This window comes from Arvicola amphibius, chromosome 10 (genome assembly GCF_903992535.2).
Source record: "Arvicola amphibius chromosome 10, mArvAmp1.2, whole genome shotgun sequence".
NCBI lineage: Eukaryota > Metazoa > Chordata > Mammalia > Rodentia > Cricetidae > Arvicola > Arvicola amphibius.
In genome coordinates this window covers 117,914,612-117,931,941 of record NC_052056.1, presented here as the reverse complement: position 1 = coordinate 117,931,941, position 17,330 = coordinate 117,914,612, and the positions used below count along the sequence as shown (strand labels likewise).

Here is a 17,330-nt window from a genome sequence, read left to right as displayed (position 1 = left end):
CTATCTAGAAGCTTCCCTTCCCTAGGGAGCAAAGCTAAGGTGTAGCTGGCAGGTTATTCAGAGCCATAGGGCCTGCAGGTTCATCCTCACCCTGGGAAGCAGCAGAGGACCTAATAGGGTCTTTCACCTTTGCAGTACAGTCTTCTTTGCAGTAGAGTCTTCCTGCGGTACAGATTAGCGTGGGTGCTATTGGCACCAAAGCTGCTGCCCTCCTCTTTGAGTTCCCTTTGGACTCTTCCATCACATGACTCATGGAGCTACCAACCAAAGCTCTGGTCCTTTTACCCCGAGTCTCTTTTCCCTCATGGTCACCCACAAGACCCTAACCACGTGAAAGAGCCAGCCTACCCGGCTCCTGTGCCCTTCCCTGGACACCTCTTATCTGTGGTCCCCCCACTTGGAAGCTTGGCCTCTGAAGCTGTGCTCACCCAGCACTGACATTTCCACTTCTCCAGCTGCTGCAGGGCCTCCTGCGTCACTGGCAGCAGGGCACCAAGAACCTTCCGCATCCCTGACACCTGCTGAATCCATCCCCATGCTGCCGGTGCCATCACAGCAGCCCTCAGGTTTGCCCCTCCCATAGCCACACAGTCAGAAAGGTTGGTCCTGCCTTACACAGACTGCTTCATCCTTCACCTCCCCTTCTGGCCTCCATATGCTGTGCCTCTGACCCAAAACTGACCCTGCCCTCCACTTTCTATGGGTTCTGCATATAATGTGGAAACCTCATGACCTCACATCGACAGAAGACTTTTCCATATGTGACCTGGCCACATCTGCCCTGTTACGGTAGTGCTCATGTCAGGCTGGGCCTGCATGATTTCCTCACCTACTAACCTCACAGGACGGAAGCTGCACTGGGCTTGGGGGTAAGGTGGGGACTTTCTTATGACATCCCGGAGACCAGATGACCTTCAGGATGTAGAATCAGTGGGTGGGAGGATAGGAGAATGAGGAAGGGAACATGGGCTAAGTTCTTAGTTGCAGGTTTCCAGAGTGAGGACAAGGTCTAAAGGGATGCTGAGCTCCGGGTTGAGCCTGGAACGGCTGCAGGACTCTGGGAGAGGGTCCTGGCAGGAAGTGGTACTAGAGACAGACCTCTAGTGCCAGGGAAGGTGCATCCTGAAGTTCTGGTGCAAATGAGACAACCCTGGCTCACGTGGCCACGAAGACTGTGTGTGGCAGGGTCCCTGCCTGCCTGCCTGACTAAATGGCACTGACAGAAATGTCTCAAGGTGTGAGTCACCAGGGGGACATCTAATGCATATTCCCCAGGCTCACCCACTGCCTGGACGCAAGTGTGGGCACTCTGTGACTCCTGTGGCCAGTCCAAGGGAATTAAGGACAGAGAATTTGCCAGGGGCAGTGAAGAATGACCACCTGACTGGGGAGAGCTGACGCAGAGATGGGAAGAGCCAGGCGGGGGAAGTGTAGCCCATGACAAAGGTGAGCAGGTGGAGCAAGACAAGGACACACCCAGTCAGAGCTGCCCACTGCCACCCACCTTGAGACCCATTACTCCAACGCACATGGTGCCTGGGTGAGAGGAGCACGGGCTGCTGATGGGATGCAGCTCACTTCGACCTTTGTTGGGGGTGGCCTGCAACCCAGCGCCTTGTCTAAGTCCAAGGCGAAGGGCAGTGGCAGAGCTCAGACCTCACTGGCACAGTCCTGGACACAGCAGCATCACACTGAGTCCACACAGGAATGGAAGTCAGTTAAGCACTCGCGCAGATGGAAACTTCTGGACAGAACCAAATGCACATGGCCAAATTGATCACGTTCAATAGAAGCCTTAAAAAGTCAAACGCAGCAACGGGCATGATGCAGCCCATGCGACAGAACCTGGAGGCGGAGGCGCGAGGCGGTCACTCAGACATGCAAGGTGGTCATGGCAGAGGGGGCTAACAGCTACCCAGGAATCTGCAGAACAAAGGACCCTTGGGTGGTTGCAACGGATGCATCACTAAACCTGCACACTAAACCTGCACACACCAATAAGCAAGTGCAGAGAGAAGGCCCAGATGCAGAGTCACAGTGGGAGACATCCTCCAACAGCTGCCCTAGAGCTGGACATCCGTGGCCGACACCAGGATGACTGCACAGGTCCACGGGTGGCCGCTGGCCCTGGGTGGGTACTGAGCCTTCTGAAGTGGGCGTGCAACCGAGAACTATGAAGTTACAATCTAAATAAAAAGTGAGCAATAGGAGGCTGGAGAGATGGCTCAGTGGTTAAGAGCATTGCCTGCTCTTCCAAAGGTCCTGAGTTCAATTCCTGGCAACCACATGGTGGCTTACAACCATCTGTAATGAGGTCTGGTGCCCTCTTCTGGCCTGCAGACATACACACAGACAGAATATTGCATACATAATAAATAAATAAATAAGTAAGTAAATAAATAAATAAAATTTTTAAAAAGAGGCAAAAAAAGGTGAGCAATAGAGCATCGCCCCTCCCCCGCCCCGACTAACCCAAGCCAGCACGGTAGCCTAAGAGCACTGGACGACAGAGCCCTCTGAAGGCGGACTGCACAGGAAGGTATGCTCATTAGACAGGGCTGAGCTTTACAATGACAATCATGCTCAAACAGGATTTAGCTTCATTAGGCAGCATAAAATATTTTGTTAAGTGAATCTCACCCATTTCTCTTTACTTTTTAACGGCAGCTATTAGAAAACTAGTAAACTCACACCACATCTCTATGGACAACGGTCACAAGGGGCCTTTCAAAGACGAAGCCTGTAAAAACCCATCATTGGCAAGACTATAGTGTGGTGGGAAGATATTCTAGTTCAGTAGGCTTTATGCTTTAAACCCAAAGGCGACTTCCTCAGTGAGAGATATAAAAGAATTAAGAGTGTAACCTGTCTGACTTCCCCTCTTTCAACACCTCTGGGAATCTGACACAAGACGGTGATAGGAAGACTCCTGAAAAATTCGAGAACACTGAATCTAGTCTGAAGATGGCTCCCCCTCCCTGAAGCCTCAGGATACAAACGCCTGAATACTGAAAATGACAATAAATTGAGCAGGCAATTAAGCCACATGAGACAAAACTCTGAAGGATGAAACTGTGGGAAAAGCTAGGCAGATACAGAGACGATACAGAAAAGACGTGTGTCTTGGTAAGCAGCTATGTGGAAAAAACTCAAAACCAAGAAACAGGAAACGGCTAGAAAAATCACAGATGAAAGAAAAAAGGTGTACGTCAGATTAGGTACATGCAAGAGTGCTGCCCATCCCAAAGCAGAGGCTCAACATTGAGGATACAACACAACTACCCAGAAAGAAACCAGACAAACCCACCCCTTAAATTCTACGCAAGACTGTCAAACAGGAACCACATAAAAGGGGCTGAAGAGATGGCTCAGCAGTGAAGAGCTCTTGCTTTTAACCTGGCTTCAATTCCTAGCACCCACAGGGCAGCTCACACCTGTCTGTAACTCCAATCCAGGCCTTCTGACACCCTCACACAGTCATTCATGCAGGCAAAGGACCAATGAACACAAAATAAAAATAAGTTGTATATTAAAAAAAAACACACAAGAAGAAACCAATTGAATTCCTCTCCTTTCCTGAGCCTCCTCCTCCAGAAGTGCCAAGAACCGACGGACTGTCTGGTAAACTGCCACTAAGTTTTGAGACACACGGTGGTCTCTGTTGTTCCCAAGGCTCAGATATTTGGGGGAGCCTATTCACAGCTCAGTATGCAGTCCTGGCCCATGGAAGGGCACTCTGTCCTCATGTCCGGATGGCCGTCATGAGCTGATGCTACAGGCAATACCTTGACTTTACCCCTGATGAGCCAGGACTTCCTTAGCTTTGCAGTGAGCCAGAAACTATCAGACCAGAAGCAACATGCCTGTCTCAACCACACAGACACCACCTCGTCACAGTTGAAAGGACATTTATAAAAACAACCAGGCCTCAAGAGCCCTGGGTGAACAAAGTCGGAGGCCACTTCAGAGCGAGGGGACAACGGACGCTATTTTACATGCTAACTTGCTACTGTGGCCAGAAAGGCCCTCAGTATGGACCTCCTCAGAGCTTCTAGTCTTAGCCCGGGGTGGCCAATGCTCCTGAGTGTCATCCAGCTTCCCGGGACAGCGAGATTCAAACAAGTCTGATCAATGGCAGGGACATGAGGGCAGGGCCATGAGGGTGGTGGCCAACAGCTCCGAGTTCTCAGTGACTTCAGGAGCCCATGTTGGTATGGCCCAAAGCAGGTAACATTAGCCAATAGCCAAGACCTAGTGCGGCTTCCTCACTTTCCTCTGCATCCGGGACTGCCATCGCCTAGTAACCATGAGTGTCTGTGTTTGGAATCTCATCACCAAACAATGTGCAACTCGTCCGGCTGATTCACTTCAGAGAGAGAGCACACAGCCCTCTTCAGCCGGCCTCCCTGGATGCTCAACAGTGTTCCTCATAGGAACACTTCTGCCTGTGACTTGCTCCATTAGAGTTGTAGCCAGCTGAGTCAAAGAAAGAAAAGTTTAAAAACTCAAGAATTTTAGGTTAAGTAAAGTGAGACTGGTTAATCTGTTTAGGAGGCCCAGGACACAGTTCACATGCTTGTTACTACCTGGGACCGCAGGCTTTCCTTAGTGCCTCTGACACTGATAACATAAAATAGTAACTATCGGTGGCTTTCTGTGGAGCAGGTGTAAGGGAGACACGGAGTGAGACGCATGAGAAATGACACCTTGGTAGGACTCTGGCACAAGGAGACTCAAACTACTGTGCACAGTGCCAGGCTCACGGCCGCAGCAGACTGAGCTCAGTTTGCAGCTTCGGTTTCAGCAGACGGCCTTCCGGTTTATCTGTTTCTCAGTCCTTTTATTTCCAGAGGAGTTGAAAGGCTGGTGGTAAGTGCAGCTGAGCAATGCCAAGTGCAACTGAGCAATGCCGATGGCTGGACTGACCGTTGATTGTCCAGCTGTCTCGATACAGTCAACAAACCTTTGTGCCACCTCAGATTTAGCCACAAGGTGAACGATCTCTTGACAGGAATAAAGTCAGCAATGACCAGATCAGGTAAATCATGACGCCTGTCAAAACCCACCCAGCTCTGATTAGTATGACGACCGGAGTTAGAGAGACCTAGGACTCCCCACGCCGTCATCCTTCACTGCAGATGGAGTGACTGGGAAGGGGGTCTGGAGTCATCCAGCAAACTGCTGTCTAAATTTGGAGACGGTTACACTGAGAGTAGACAGTGAAGAGTAAGTCCCTTCAAACTTATTCTCGCTTTGACTGTTGCCAAGGCCCGGGGCTCACCCATTCAGAGTAAATTTCATGTGGGACAGGACAGTGACTAAGGCTCCGAAACTCGTCTAGAGTGAGCAGGTTTTCGCCGCAGATGCTGTGTGCTTAGCAGGACTGGCTCGCATACTGTCACTGGCCTGTCGGGGTTGGGAGAACAAGAGGGAACATGCAAACAGATTCGCAACTCGTCCTAGGGGCTGTTCGCAAATGTCCAAGGGCAAAACAACGTCAGACCTGACCTGCTCAAGACAGGCGAGGACCTGAACACTAGGGTACCTGTGCTGGCCCCTGGGAATGATGACGTAATAGGGCTTGGGAATAGCCACTGGGGTAGCACACACACCTTCCAGGCCAGCGCTGCTCCGTCTGTGACAGGGGACACCACATACACCTGAGCAGTGTGAGCTCAGCACAGAGACAGGGTGGGAGGGAAAAAAAGACGCTCAAAGTTTCAGTAATTCAATAATTTATTCCTCTAAAAAAGTGTGTAAAAGTATATAGCTCTCATCCACAAGGTATATATGAATGACATTTAAAATGGAGGCCTTTATCACTGTTTCTTTTTATCAAAGTCTTTAGTGTATTGAACCAGCACTGTGCTGTAGTTCTTAAATGAACAACACATAGTTTTGTATTCTTTCCAATTGTCTGCTATATATAAAAGAAGCTCACTGCAAAAATGCTTGAAGGAAAAAGGAAACAAAAAAAAAAAATCAGAACTTCCCAGAAATGTACAGCTTTTACATTTAAAAAAGGCTCTGAAATATACATACAGGCATGCCGGACAAGCCCTCCCTGCTCCCTTCCCACCTCCCCATTTCAAACCATGGTAGGAGTTCTGATTTCTGCAGAATTTTCAAAATTAAAAATTAAAAAAAAATAAAATAACTTCTCACTCTGTAGCAAATCCAGGGCTTGTACATTTCAGATTAATTCTGTAAAAAACTCACAAGTAAAATAATGCATATTTAAGGGAAATATTATACAGACTTTTTCACACAGAAGTACATAATAAGATTTTTTTAAATCTATTGCCATTCATTTATTTTTGCACAAAAACGTATAAATATGTCACCAGCCTTTCTTAACTTAAAAACTTAAATAAAAGACACCAGATGAAAACTACCCTTTGCTGCCTTCTTTTAAAACTTTTTATAGTGTTTTTCTGGTTTTTTGTGTTTTTTTTTTTCATTTTTTTTCTTTTTATGTGTAGAGTTGGGTTTCTAGGGAAGAAAAGCCCCTGCAGTAAAAACAGTCCATTTAAAAAAAAGAGAGAGAGAGAGAGGTTCAAAGTTCTGATGAATTTTGAGAAAAAGCAACCCCAAGTGGTAAAAGACTACAAACATCTACTGTACAGCCCGTCTTCGCCAGGTGACTTTATACAAGTTTACATCCCCATCATCTCACGTTCTTCAAAAGGCCTTGAGGGTTTCCTCTCTGATAAGAAAAAATAGCACTGCGATATTTAAGTCAATTTTACACTGTACACGTTAGATACAAATGGTTTGATATATCAGATTTTTTAAGCTATACATTGGAAAGTCAACCCCCCAGCTGGTGGGACAGAGAACAATCACCCATTTACAAGTTATTTCTCTGCTTTCACACCCCCACCATCTGTTATTTAATATAATGTTTTAAACGTTAGATTATCTCAAGAAAAATACTTTTACAAAATCATATCAATTATTACATTTTCCTTTTTTTCTTTGTTAATAACCAGGACATGAAAGTCTCTTGGAAGAACTTAGTTTGCAGGACTCTCCCATGGGAGTCAGGCTCACTGCCCATGAGGCAGCTCTGGGAAGCCAGTCCACACCACCACCCACAGACAGAAACATATGACATAAGGGCTAGAAACAGGGCTTCAAAGTCAACCGTAAGGTCAGGGAGGGGGAGTCAAAAATACTTCAATCAATCAGCTGTTAATGCTTTAAAAAGGCATTTTTTTTTTAAAGTCCCACACAGAGGCTCAGTTTCAAGTACTGATTTAACGGTTGAGTTGTACTATTTGTTTCTTTGAAATGATATTCCTATGGTCCAGAAGAAAATTCACCATGTTTGTAACTGATTTGGTTGTGATATGTACAAAAGTCCCTTTTGATCTAATGAAAGGAGAGACCTGGGTTTCTGTAAGAATTCTCTAGAAAAGGTATTTCCATGTGACTGTATAGAGAAGTGATTATGGTCCTTGCCGCCTCCAGCGCGGGGCTGAGCCTGCCTGCCTTCGTAGACAGTGTAATCCACCCACGATGTGGGCCACACAGCACAGCACAACACTTGGGAACCCTGATGGTTCTTACCAGAATCTACTGCTGGGTGGTTATGACTGCATTGCTTTTCCAGCATGATCTCCCCAGTTTGTTCTCACTCCTTTTCTGGCTTCTAGGACAGAGGTATGTGGTCAGAGAATCCTACGGTGGGTCTCAGTGGGTTTCAGCTACTGTACCTGGTCCTCAAGATTAGAAAAAACAAAGTTGCAAAAACCTTACAACAAAATTAAAAATAAATAAACAAAATGCAGCTGTCTCCAGACCTCCTGTGTCTACAAGGGTGTGTGGCCAAGCAAAGCCCTCCTGACAGGCTGGGGAGGCGGAGACCCAGTACTAAAGCTGCACTGGATGGAGCTGGTTCGTAGTTGTGACACTTCCAGGTTGTGGAGGCCGGGTGCCCACAGGCATCCACCACTGGCGAGAGGATTGCATCCAGAGGGCTGGACAGCCTGACACGAACAGAGGCTGAGAGCAGACTCTTGTGCAAATGGACAGTGTCTCTTCTGTTTCCCTCTTAAGCCACCAACAACCACCACTTCCTGGTGATTGCGGGCTGCACACATCACACATTGGCTCAAGTCACTTCGTAAGGAAATTTCCAGGTCCTCATGAAACACGTCAAGGAGTCACTGTGGCATGAACACTGCAGAATGAGCAAGTGCCTGCTCAGAAGGCGTCACAGTGCAGGGCTGTAGGGAGTGGTCTGGAAAAGGCCGGGCATCTGTAGACTGGAACTGGCTCCTTGGCCAAGGCTGCAGGAGAGCTGAGGCAGAGGGACCCGCTTCCTGGTTAGAGCATGTTCATGATGGCGTTGTACAACTGCGTGAGCACCACGAAGTGGATGGGAAGGCAGGAAGTGCGGTCCTGGGTGGCCGGATTGCACGTGAGCCAGGATAGGGCATTGTACTGCTCCAGTACAAACCTGCCAGAAAGAACACATAGATCAGCTTCTGGGCCACAAGTTTGGGGTGAGCCTGGAGGCCACTGCAGCCCATCTTGCTCTCCTTCACACTGCACTGTCTAACTATGGGGGGGCCGCCAGGGTCACTAAACATTAAGATGAGGCAAGTCTGAACGGAGACTGCTTCATGTTGGCTAAATGCCAAAATAAGAATATATTGGCAATACTGAACTGAAAAATGTACCAAATATTTCACCAACATTTGGCTTTAACCAGTTTCTCAATGTTAATCTGCTGTGGTCACTTGAAAAAAAAAGTGTGGCGGACAGGGTCTACCCACCTATTCCAGAGATGTAGTGCATGACCTGAAACTCGCTCGCAGCCTTAGCTAGCCACCTGAACACTGGGCTTCTGGGCATACAGCACACACTTCACCCACTACAAGGCCCCTTGTTCTGTGTTCCACCAGAGCCTGGAAACCAGGATGGTACTGAAGAGGCTCCTTCCTGTATGTGAGAGAGCACGAGGAAAAGCTCTCTCATCTTCTCAAGGCACCTGACACCTTTTGCCTGTTTTTTGATTTAAGAGCTGGTCTTGGATCTGGGAAGGTGACACGAGGACTTGAGTTTCTGTCCAGGATCTGTGTAAAGCGGGGCACAGGAGTGCACACCTGTAAGTCAACAGTGTGGGTGGGACGAGGTGGCCAGCCGCTGAGCTCCAGGCTAGGTGGGACCCTGTCTCAGCGAGTAAGGTGGAGGGTGACTGAGGGAGACAATGGCTGACCTTGGGCCTGTGCACCCACGTGCACACGTCCACAGGGTCTTGTGTAGCCCAGGCTAGACTCTGGCCTTGAAGTCAGTAAGTAGCTGAGGATAACTTTGACCTCCTGGTTCTTTTGCCTTCTCCTTCCAAGTTCTGGGATTACAGGCATGCACCATTACACCAGACTCACAGCGTAAAATTTTCTGTGGTGCTAAAAACAGCAAAAGAGAACCCATGCTTCTGGGATGCATTTTGCAACACAGAATTTATGTTCAAGTCGATCACATGTATCTATCTATAGCAGGGAAGGTTAAAAAGTGTTTTCAGGTAAAACCGTTCCAGACACTGTCTTCAACTGTCCCTGTACCCAGCCCTGACACTTCCATCGCCTCTGGGAACAGGAAGGGAAGTGTCCCATGCGCTTTACTGTCCAGTGAATGAAGTACAGACACTGCTGTCCCAGCACGAGTGGGGACAACAGCTCTCAGGGACGACCAGACACCACTGTTCTACACACGCACCAGTGTCCCTGTGAGCATCGCCTGTACTAGTACACTGAGGGAAGCAAGGAGGAAGGAGCGTCACCTTAAAACATCAGATGTGGTCTTGGAGTCCAGAGGGTGTGGAGCCCGCTGGGAGTTCCTGGCAGGAAGGAGCTCATCTGTCTGTGCTACGGAGATGTGGTGATGGAGTGAAGCCTGTGGGGAGAGAGAGCATTCATGCCCAGGTACAGAACAGCAGAGAGAAACCTCCAAGACCCTGGAGTCAGACTGCTATGTGCCCAAGCGCTCCAACTGCTCAGTCACCTCCTGTGACGTAGCACCACATCCTAGAGTTAAGATCAAGGCCAGTTTCAGGGGCCTCTCTTCTTGGTTTAACTCACTTTGTTTGCTTCTTTTAAAGAAATACTTATTTTGTGTGTACACATGTGTGCACATCGCAGTACACATAAGGGTCAGGAGACAACTTGTTGGAGTCAGTTCTCCCCTTCCATCACATGGGTCCCAGAACTGAACTCATGACTTACTGAGCCCCTCACCAGTCCATCTGTAACGTAACAGCCCATCACACAGAACAGCTGTTCCTATGCAAGGCTGTGTGCCCTGCCACCAAAGCTGAACAGGGCCACTACTAGTCACTCTGCTTTGAGTATTTTCCCCTTTGGAGTATTTTAAAGCAAAACCCATTGTTGTATCATTTCCCTTGTAAATTTCGGAGGTAAAGCTTACAGATAAGAACTTTTAAAAACAGTAATATGTATCATACACAACAAAAATGCATAATTCCTTTTTTATCAACTGATAGGTTACAGACAATCTCCCCTGGTAATCTTGAAACTTCCTTTTCCTTCCTCCAGTCACGGGCCAACCTGGTATGGAGTGTCAAAGGCTCTGCAGTCAATGTGGCTGGTCTGTCCTGTGGTTCTTTTAAATACCTTCTCCCTTTCAGATTCCTCACAAACCGTCTGTTGATCTTGAGCTCAGTCACGGGTGTGTCTCCAGGTGGGCAGGCAGGAACACGTCTACGACCATGTGAGCACTGCAGACTTCAGTGGCAGGGCAGCAAAAGGCACGGTTGGCTGTCCCGAGGCAGCAACGGGAAAGAGACTAAACTGTGGGAAGCGATGGTCCATTCCCGTCATGCTTCATCCTCAGGTGAGCACACTGCTCCCACACCACCTTCCATGCCTAACTGTGCCTGGCACCTAGCACAGAGTGACAATTCACTGTGTCCTTTAGGGTCACACTGTGTCTGCCACCTCTGACTTATATGCAACCTAACAGTCCAGTCCTGGAGAAATTCTTTGTTTTGATGGCCAACAAAATGTTATCAGCTACATTCTGAATATTTTTCACTTTGGGTCTGAAATCAGTCAGTTCTTCAATGAGCTCAGATGTTTTGAGCAATAAGTAAAAATTAGTAACTACAATCATTGCAACGCGGGCGTTTATTGTAGCCAAGCTGTTACTGTTCCCAGGCTTTACAGAAGAACAAAAGTAAAAACTATAGATTTCCATAACTTGTGGTGTTAACACCAAGTCCTGAGAAACACTGCTTTCACTCCCAAGTGTTTGGATTCCCCTTTCCTTGTCCCTGGGAGATACAAACATCTCGCAGGTTCCCTGGGAGATACAAACATCTCACAGTTTACTACTGCAGAACCACCTCCATGCTGCAGAACAGGCACACAGAGTCTGTCCCTCTGTGTGGTGGATACCCAACGATGCACTCACTGTGTGGTGAGGCTGCACAGTTGGTTCAGTCAGCCTTACTGATGGGCACTTAGTTTTTCCTCATCTTTCACACAGCCATCCTGTTTGCATATTCTGAGACAGTATTGCTGTGCTATTGAAGTTTGCTTCAACTCACAACTCACATGACTCTCCCACCTCGGCTCCTTCCTAGCTGGGCATGGGGCATGTACCAACTACATTTGCCATTCTTCACTTCTGCCAACACAGAGACTTCTGGAGATGGCTGTGCTGTGCCAAGGGGGAGATCAAGGCTGGGATTACTCAGTACCCTCCGTTGCCAGGCGTCCTCTCCAAGGTACACTCTCAAACCTGTGTCTCCTGCCAGCCTCTGGGTGAGGAATGGATTCCATTCTAGGCTCTTTCACGCTCTTCAAGTTTGGGGTCTTGTTTTAAAGCCTTGAGCTCTGGATCAATGGGTTCCAAAAGCCACGCAAGGAGAACAACCACGGAAATGAAAGGCACGACTGGCGCCTGCTCTGCTTTCTGGAGGACGCTGCCAGTGTGCGGTCGAGCAGGAGTGTGCTGCAGGCCATGGTCAGCCGCCAGGACTGACTGGGAGAGTGCCATGCTGAGCCACGCCGCTTCTGCACTTACGATGGTCCTGATACCTCCTCAAGTTAATGTGGACTCACTTCTTAATAGTAGGTTTGGGTTCCTCTTCTAAACCCACTCTCAGGTACCTATATCTCCTCAGAGTATTAAATGACAGGAGAGAAAGGAATACAAAGAGACTGTGGCAGCTAGCAGGAGATTTCTAGTTCAACCAAATGAAAATATGAGCCCATGATTCTTCTTAAACTTCAGAAAGCATCAAACGAACCTTTAGGAAGAGAGGGCACTGGTTCCGGGCCTGGGGACACGATGACCAAAACCACTGCGGGAGGTTCTCAGCTTTGGCAGTCGACACAAAATACCCAAGGGCCAGGGGCTGCTGCTTGAGCTCCTCCGGGGCCTCCCGGGACAGAAGTCGCTCGCCCTGGCTCTGGAAAACAAGGCCCAAGTCACAATGAGCATCGTCAGGAGCTGACCATGGTTTACCCCATGACTCTGGTCACTAGTGATGCTCTCCTGCCTGCATATCTCCCACCAAGCCCCTGGCAGCTGAGGAATATGACATGAAATACACAAGTCTCTGCAGCCAGCTCAGGCATTGACAAAAACTATGAACAGCTGAAGGTCCTGACAAGATGGATACACTGGTGCTGGGGCCATCGGTCCCCAGCACCTCCAGAGCACACCTGCTCTCCATCATCTCTGGGATGAGAACTAAGTGACATGCACCAGAATGCACAGGGCAGTGATGCTCCGGGCACCCTGGTGGTGCTGTGGGAGTGCACTGTGTAGTCTGGAGTGCATTACTGCAGCACTTTCCGCCCGTCAGTGGCTATCCAGAATTTAAAAGGTAAGTGATCGGTGATCTGGATGACTCCTATTTAGAGAAAGAAATGATCTTTAATTACTTAAAATCAAATCCTATCAACTCTGATTCTGGACAGAATAAAAAATAAAAATATGATGGCCCAAGAAAAAAAGCAAAGTCGGGATATAGCAGTATATGCACACACATACATGTGCATGCAATGCACAACCTTAGGAGATAAGGACATTAAGGTGGGAGGATCAGACTTCTAGGTCAGCCTACTTGAGGCCTGCAGTAAAATAAACAACAGCCTTTGCCGTCACCTTGAACATACAGTCCTACTTAACAACTTAACTCGAGATAGACAGTCTAGAAAAAGGAACCAACCGCTCAAGAGCTTCTTGGAGTCACCAGGCTGAGGAGCTCAGTACTGAGAAAGGCCACCTGACTAGTTTCGGGACAGAGCTGTTTGTACGCAACCTTCAGGATCTAAGAAAGGAAGAGCACGCAGGCACCTCCATCAGGTAAGGGCTTTATGAATGCTAAAATGAACTACAGCAGCAAACACATGACTGGGCTCGCTGCAGATCACGGTGAACCAAGTCACAGGAATGTTCATTATTCCTGGTTCAGTTTCTGTCAGGATAACTTCCAGTAAACAAGCTGCTTGTCACTCTCTGGTCATCAGCCTAAAGGAAACCTAGACATTTACCACCTTGTCCTCCCCAAAGGGGTGTGGGGCAAGTGCTCACTGAGGGCTCTGCATGGTCTGCCCTGCAGCTGCTCCATGACTAAACCTTCTGAGCAGCACGAGTGACTGCAGTGCTGGCAGCATGGTCCTGTAGGAGTCAGTGGACGGAGGGCTGCTGCACTTACTCAGGGCAGACACCAGACAGCATTCTCATGACCTAATCCCCGAAGAACCATTATTAGAAGCACAGCACAACCATGAGGCCTTTGCCCTGCTGGCTGGGACAAAGCTGACATGAGCTATGGGGCAGCCTTTGACTTTAAACCCTTGTTAGTCTAGGGCATTTAAAGACTGAGCTAATGCTGAACTCTGGCTTCTTCACTAATTTGCAGCAGTGACCTGGAGACGTCTGTAAACTACGCACTGGGTGGCTCTCAATGCCTCCCTTCAGGCCGCTGCCAGCAAGATCATAATGGTGCAGGAGAAACAAATGGACACAAACCACGGACGCTCCTCGCAGGTACATGCTGAGCAGCAGCTCTGCCCGCCTCTTATCTGGGAAGATGCAAAATGCTAAGAAAATATTTTTTTTTTGTTCAAAACCAAAATCATTCAGCCCCTCTTGGGGAGGTTGTCATGGACAACACATGCCTATGCTTTCTCAGCCTTTCAGCTTCCCTTGTCGCCCCAAACCAAGGAAAACCGCAGGCAGGAGCACCACCGAGAGCCTTGCACACCAGAGGACTAACTTTCTAATAAAGGGGCACACTAGGAATGTCTGGAAGGTGCTTTCCAAATTCCTGCTCGCTCTCCAAAATTGGGCTGGGAAGCTGCGGCACAGACACCTCATTCTGATGGTGACAGCAACTTTCCTGGGGGTTGTGATTGTTCTCGGCAACCTCTTTCCGGCAGTTCTTACCCGACTGTGCTGGAAGTGAGAGCCCACACCGATTCCAGAGGGAGAGCCTGGTGAGGGAACTGGGGATGAGTTGGGAGAGGAATGGAGGTTCCCAGTCATTAAGATGCCGATGTCATTGTCCATATCGTCTGGAAATGGAAGGTCTACAAACATATCATCTAGAGGGAGGAAAGCACAGGGAAGTTAAAAATTAACCACCTCATGCTCTGCTCCTCTTCAACAGCTACAGGCTACTGTAGCCACTGCAATACCTAACAGCTGCCTGCTGCGGAAGTGCTATGAACTGTCTTTTTGTTCTTGCCAGTGACCTCCTAGACAAGTAAAAAAACACAGTGGAGAAACCATAGCCGTGGAGAAAGCCCCCAACTCTTTACAGCTCCAAAGACAAATAAAAAGATGAAAGACAGCTTAAGAGACAGGTCTGTTGTTGCAAAGTCAATGCTGGCACCATTCAGCAGCAAGCAGACTCTAGCTAGGTATATGATCAGTGCCTACAGGGCTGAAAGGCTGACTTCAGCAAAACAGGTAGGAGCCTGCCATGACATGGGATGAGACCATTCCAAAGGAAATCAAAGCAGTGTTCCTTAGAGGATGCTTTACTTCTCACACCGCAAAATGAGGGTACACTTGCAGGAAATTTGGACAGGAAAATGTCAAGGTAAACCATCACCAAATACCCAGATACCATGGAATCTTGCCACCAGCCCTTCCATTCCCATAGGACTGGGTCTTCAATGAGGCTGTCACAGGTACATTTTGGTATCCTTTCCCTCCCCACTTAACATGAATAAATACTGGTAGATGTTAAAAATTCAAAAACAGCACAGATGCATGAAAGAGCATTTTACAAAATATATGACTATTTTCAATCCTATAAAAGTATTCATATAGAATTCCATTAAGAACAATCAGCTATGGAGCTCTTCTCCAGTAAACTGCACCCCACGGTGAGCTAGGAAGCCTGCATCTTTACACAGCCAGCCCCCCCACAATCCGATCAGAAGAGCGGGGACAGTGATTGGTGAGGGACAAGAGCAGACAGAAAGCAGGTTAAGTTAATCACCCACGTTCTCTGGTCTTGATGACTAATTCTGACTGTCAACCTAGCTGAATTGCTGAGAAACAGAGTTTCCTCTGAGCATTACTAAGGAAGGACTAACTGGTGGAAGGTCCACCTTGAACACAGGCAATGCCAACTGTGGGTGAAGGCCCAGATGCAGAACCCTGAAGCCAGATGTGCTGCTGGGGCTGCCACAGCTTCACTGCTGTGGTCTGAAAGCAGGAACCAAACAAATCTTTCACTTAGGGATTTGCAGAGACACAAAGGCACTAACAAGGTGATACTGCAGAGCAGTTCGCCCAGGCGGTTCTTAGACTTTGCATCTCCTCTCCATGGTTTCTACGACGCAGCGGCCAGCACCCCACACTCACTTTGTCTACTACTGAACCTTCCACTCACCATTGTTGGGGCTAAACCCGTCTTCATTGGGGTAGTTGGCGGGAGCCACTTGGATGGTGGACGATGTTGGGAACACCAAGATATGGGTGCAGGAAGCATCCTGAGGTGTGTTCAGCTGAGACGACTGCATGTTCAGCGCAGTGCTTCGGCCAAACACAGAGCCCATGGTGACGGCATCTTTAAAGAGCAGAGCTGTGTCAGTATGCTCTGCAGACCAACAGCCACAGAAGGAGGCTCTCACCTGACACAGGAGCCTCAAGGGACAGACACTCAAGGCTGCCCCCGTCCCTTAAGGATTTTTAAAGAGCCGACAGAGAATATCAGTGATGATGCCCTGACCTCACCCTGGAGATGTGGAGATAAACCCGGACAGAGTCCACCAAGTATTTTGTAGATTACTTACGTAAGAAGTAAATTAAAACCCCCAAACTAACCTCCTAGCATTGTTTCCATCTGTGGTCTCTCAATTTATAAAAGCACCTTTCTAAATAACAACAACCAATGCTCTAACTAACTCTATGCAATGCCTACCATACACTGGCCTGTGCTAAAGCTCCATCCATGTGTCTCATTGGGTCAGCACACCCACCCTCAAGCAGTAGTAATCGTCTCTACTTTATAAATGAGGACAGAATCATCTAAAAAGCATGTAAACTTCTGGGGTTAGCTACAAGGTGACCTGAGGTCTAAGTAGCAGTCAGTCACTGTCCTGCACTGAAGCCTGTACTCAGTCACGCATCTGACCTCCCACAGGATTCAAAACACACTGTATCTGAAATACACGACAGAAAACAGACGTTAGCCACATTTATGAAGCTTATATGGCCAATGTCCCAGCTGACACCGAGAGTTTGCTTATGTCTGACACTGTGCTAAATGTTCTTGTCTTTTCTCCACTACTCACCCTCAACAAGAGCAGAGAGACTAAACCCCTTTTTGAGGTACCACACTGGTCTAGAAGCTTTCTGGAGGTGAAATCCCTAGGGATCCAAGAGACTGGGGTTAGACGGCACTCAGTAGTCGTGGATTTTCTTGTCACTCCTACCCAGGTTTCACCTCTCTCCCAAGCTGTGGTCAACAATTAATTAAGTCCTCCCTAGGCAGGTATCAGATGGTCCCGTTTTCTAGGTCAAAACCAAGCTCCTCTCAGAGATGCAATGCTTATGTACTACATTTGCCTGTGGATTAAGTCTGAAAGGCCCAGATTGATAAAATCCCTACTCGATGTTAACTGACAAGAGACCATTTACCTGGCATCACAACAAAGGACCCCTGGGGCTCCATGGCAACCAGGCAGGCACTAAGGATAGAAGGAGAGTCTGCAGCGGAGATCCCACACATCCGGCACACATCCTTGAGCTGTTTGCTGATTGTCTGTAGCGAACATTCTCCAAGGAGGATACTCCAGTCTGAAGTCAGAGATTATAAACACAGTCTTTAG

At 48.2% G+C, this 17,330-nt stretch overlaps 1 protein-coding gene across 4 annotated transcripts in view; it reads right to left on the bottom strand.

Moving 5' to 3' along the window:
* Window positions 1-5,718: 5,718 nt before the first annotated feature.
* Med13l (mediator complex subunit 13L) overlaps window positions 5,719-17,330 on the bottom strand; it is a 224,371-nt gene continuing 212,759 nt past the window's right edge. For all 4 annotated transcript variants that reach the window (XM_038345043.1, XM_038345044.1, XM_038345045.1 and 1 more), the window contains 6 exons: window positions 17,140-17,298; window positions 15,890-16,066; window positions 14,431-14,588; window positions 12,281-12,442; window positions 9,791-9,903; window positions 5,719-8,464 (listed from right to left, as the gene is read on the bottom strand). In XM_038345043.1, coding sequence (XP_038200971.1) covers window positions 8,332-8,464; window positions 9,791-9,903; window positions 12,281-12,442; window positions 14,431-14,588; window positions 15,890-16,066; window positions 17,140-17,298 — 902 coding nt within the window. In that variant the 3' untranslated portion in view covers window positions 5,719-8,331. The remainder of the gene's footprint in view (window positions 8,465-9,790; window positions 9,904-12,280; window positions 12,443-14,430; window positions 14,589-15,889; window positions 16,067-17,139; window positions 17,299-17,330) is intronic.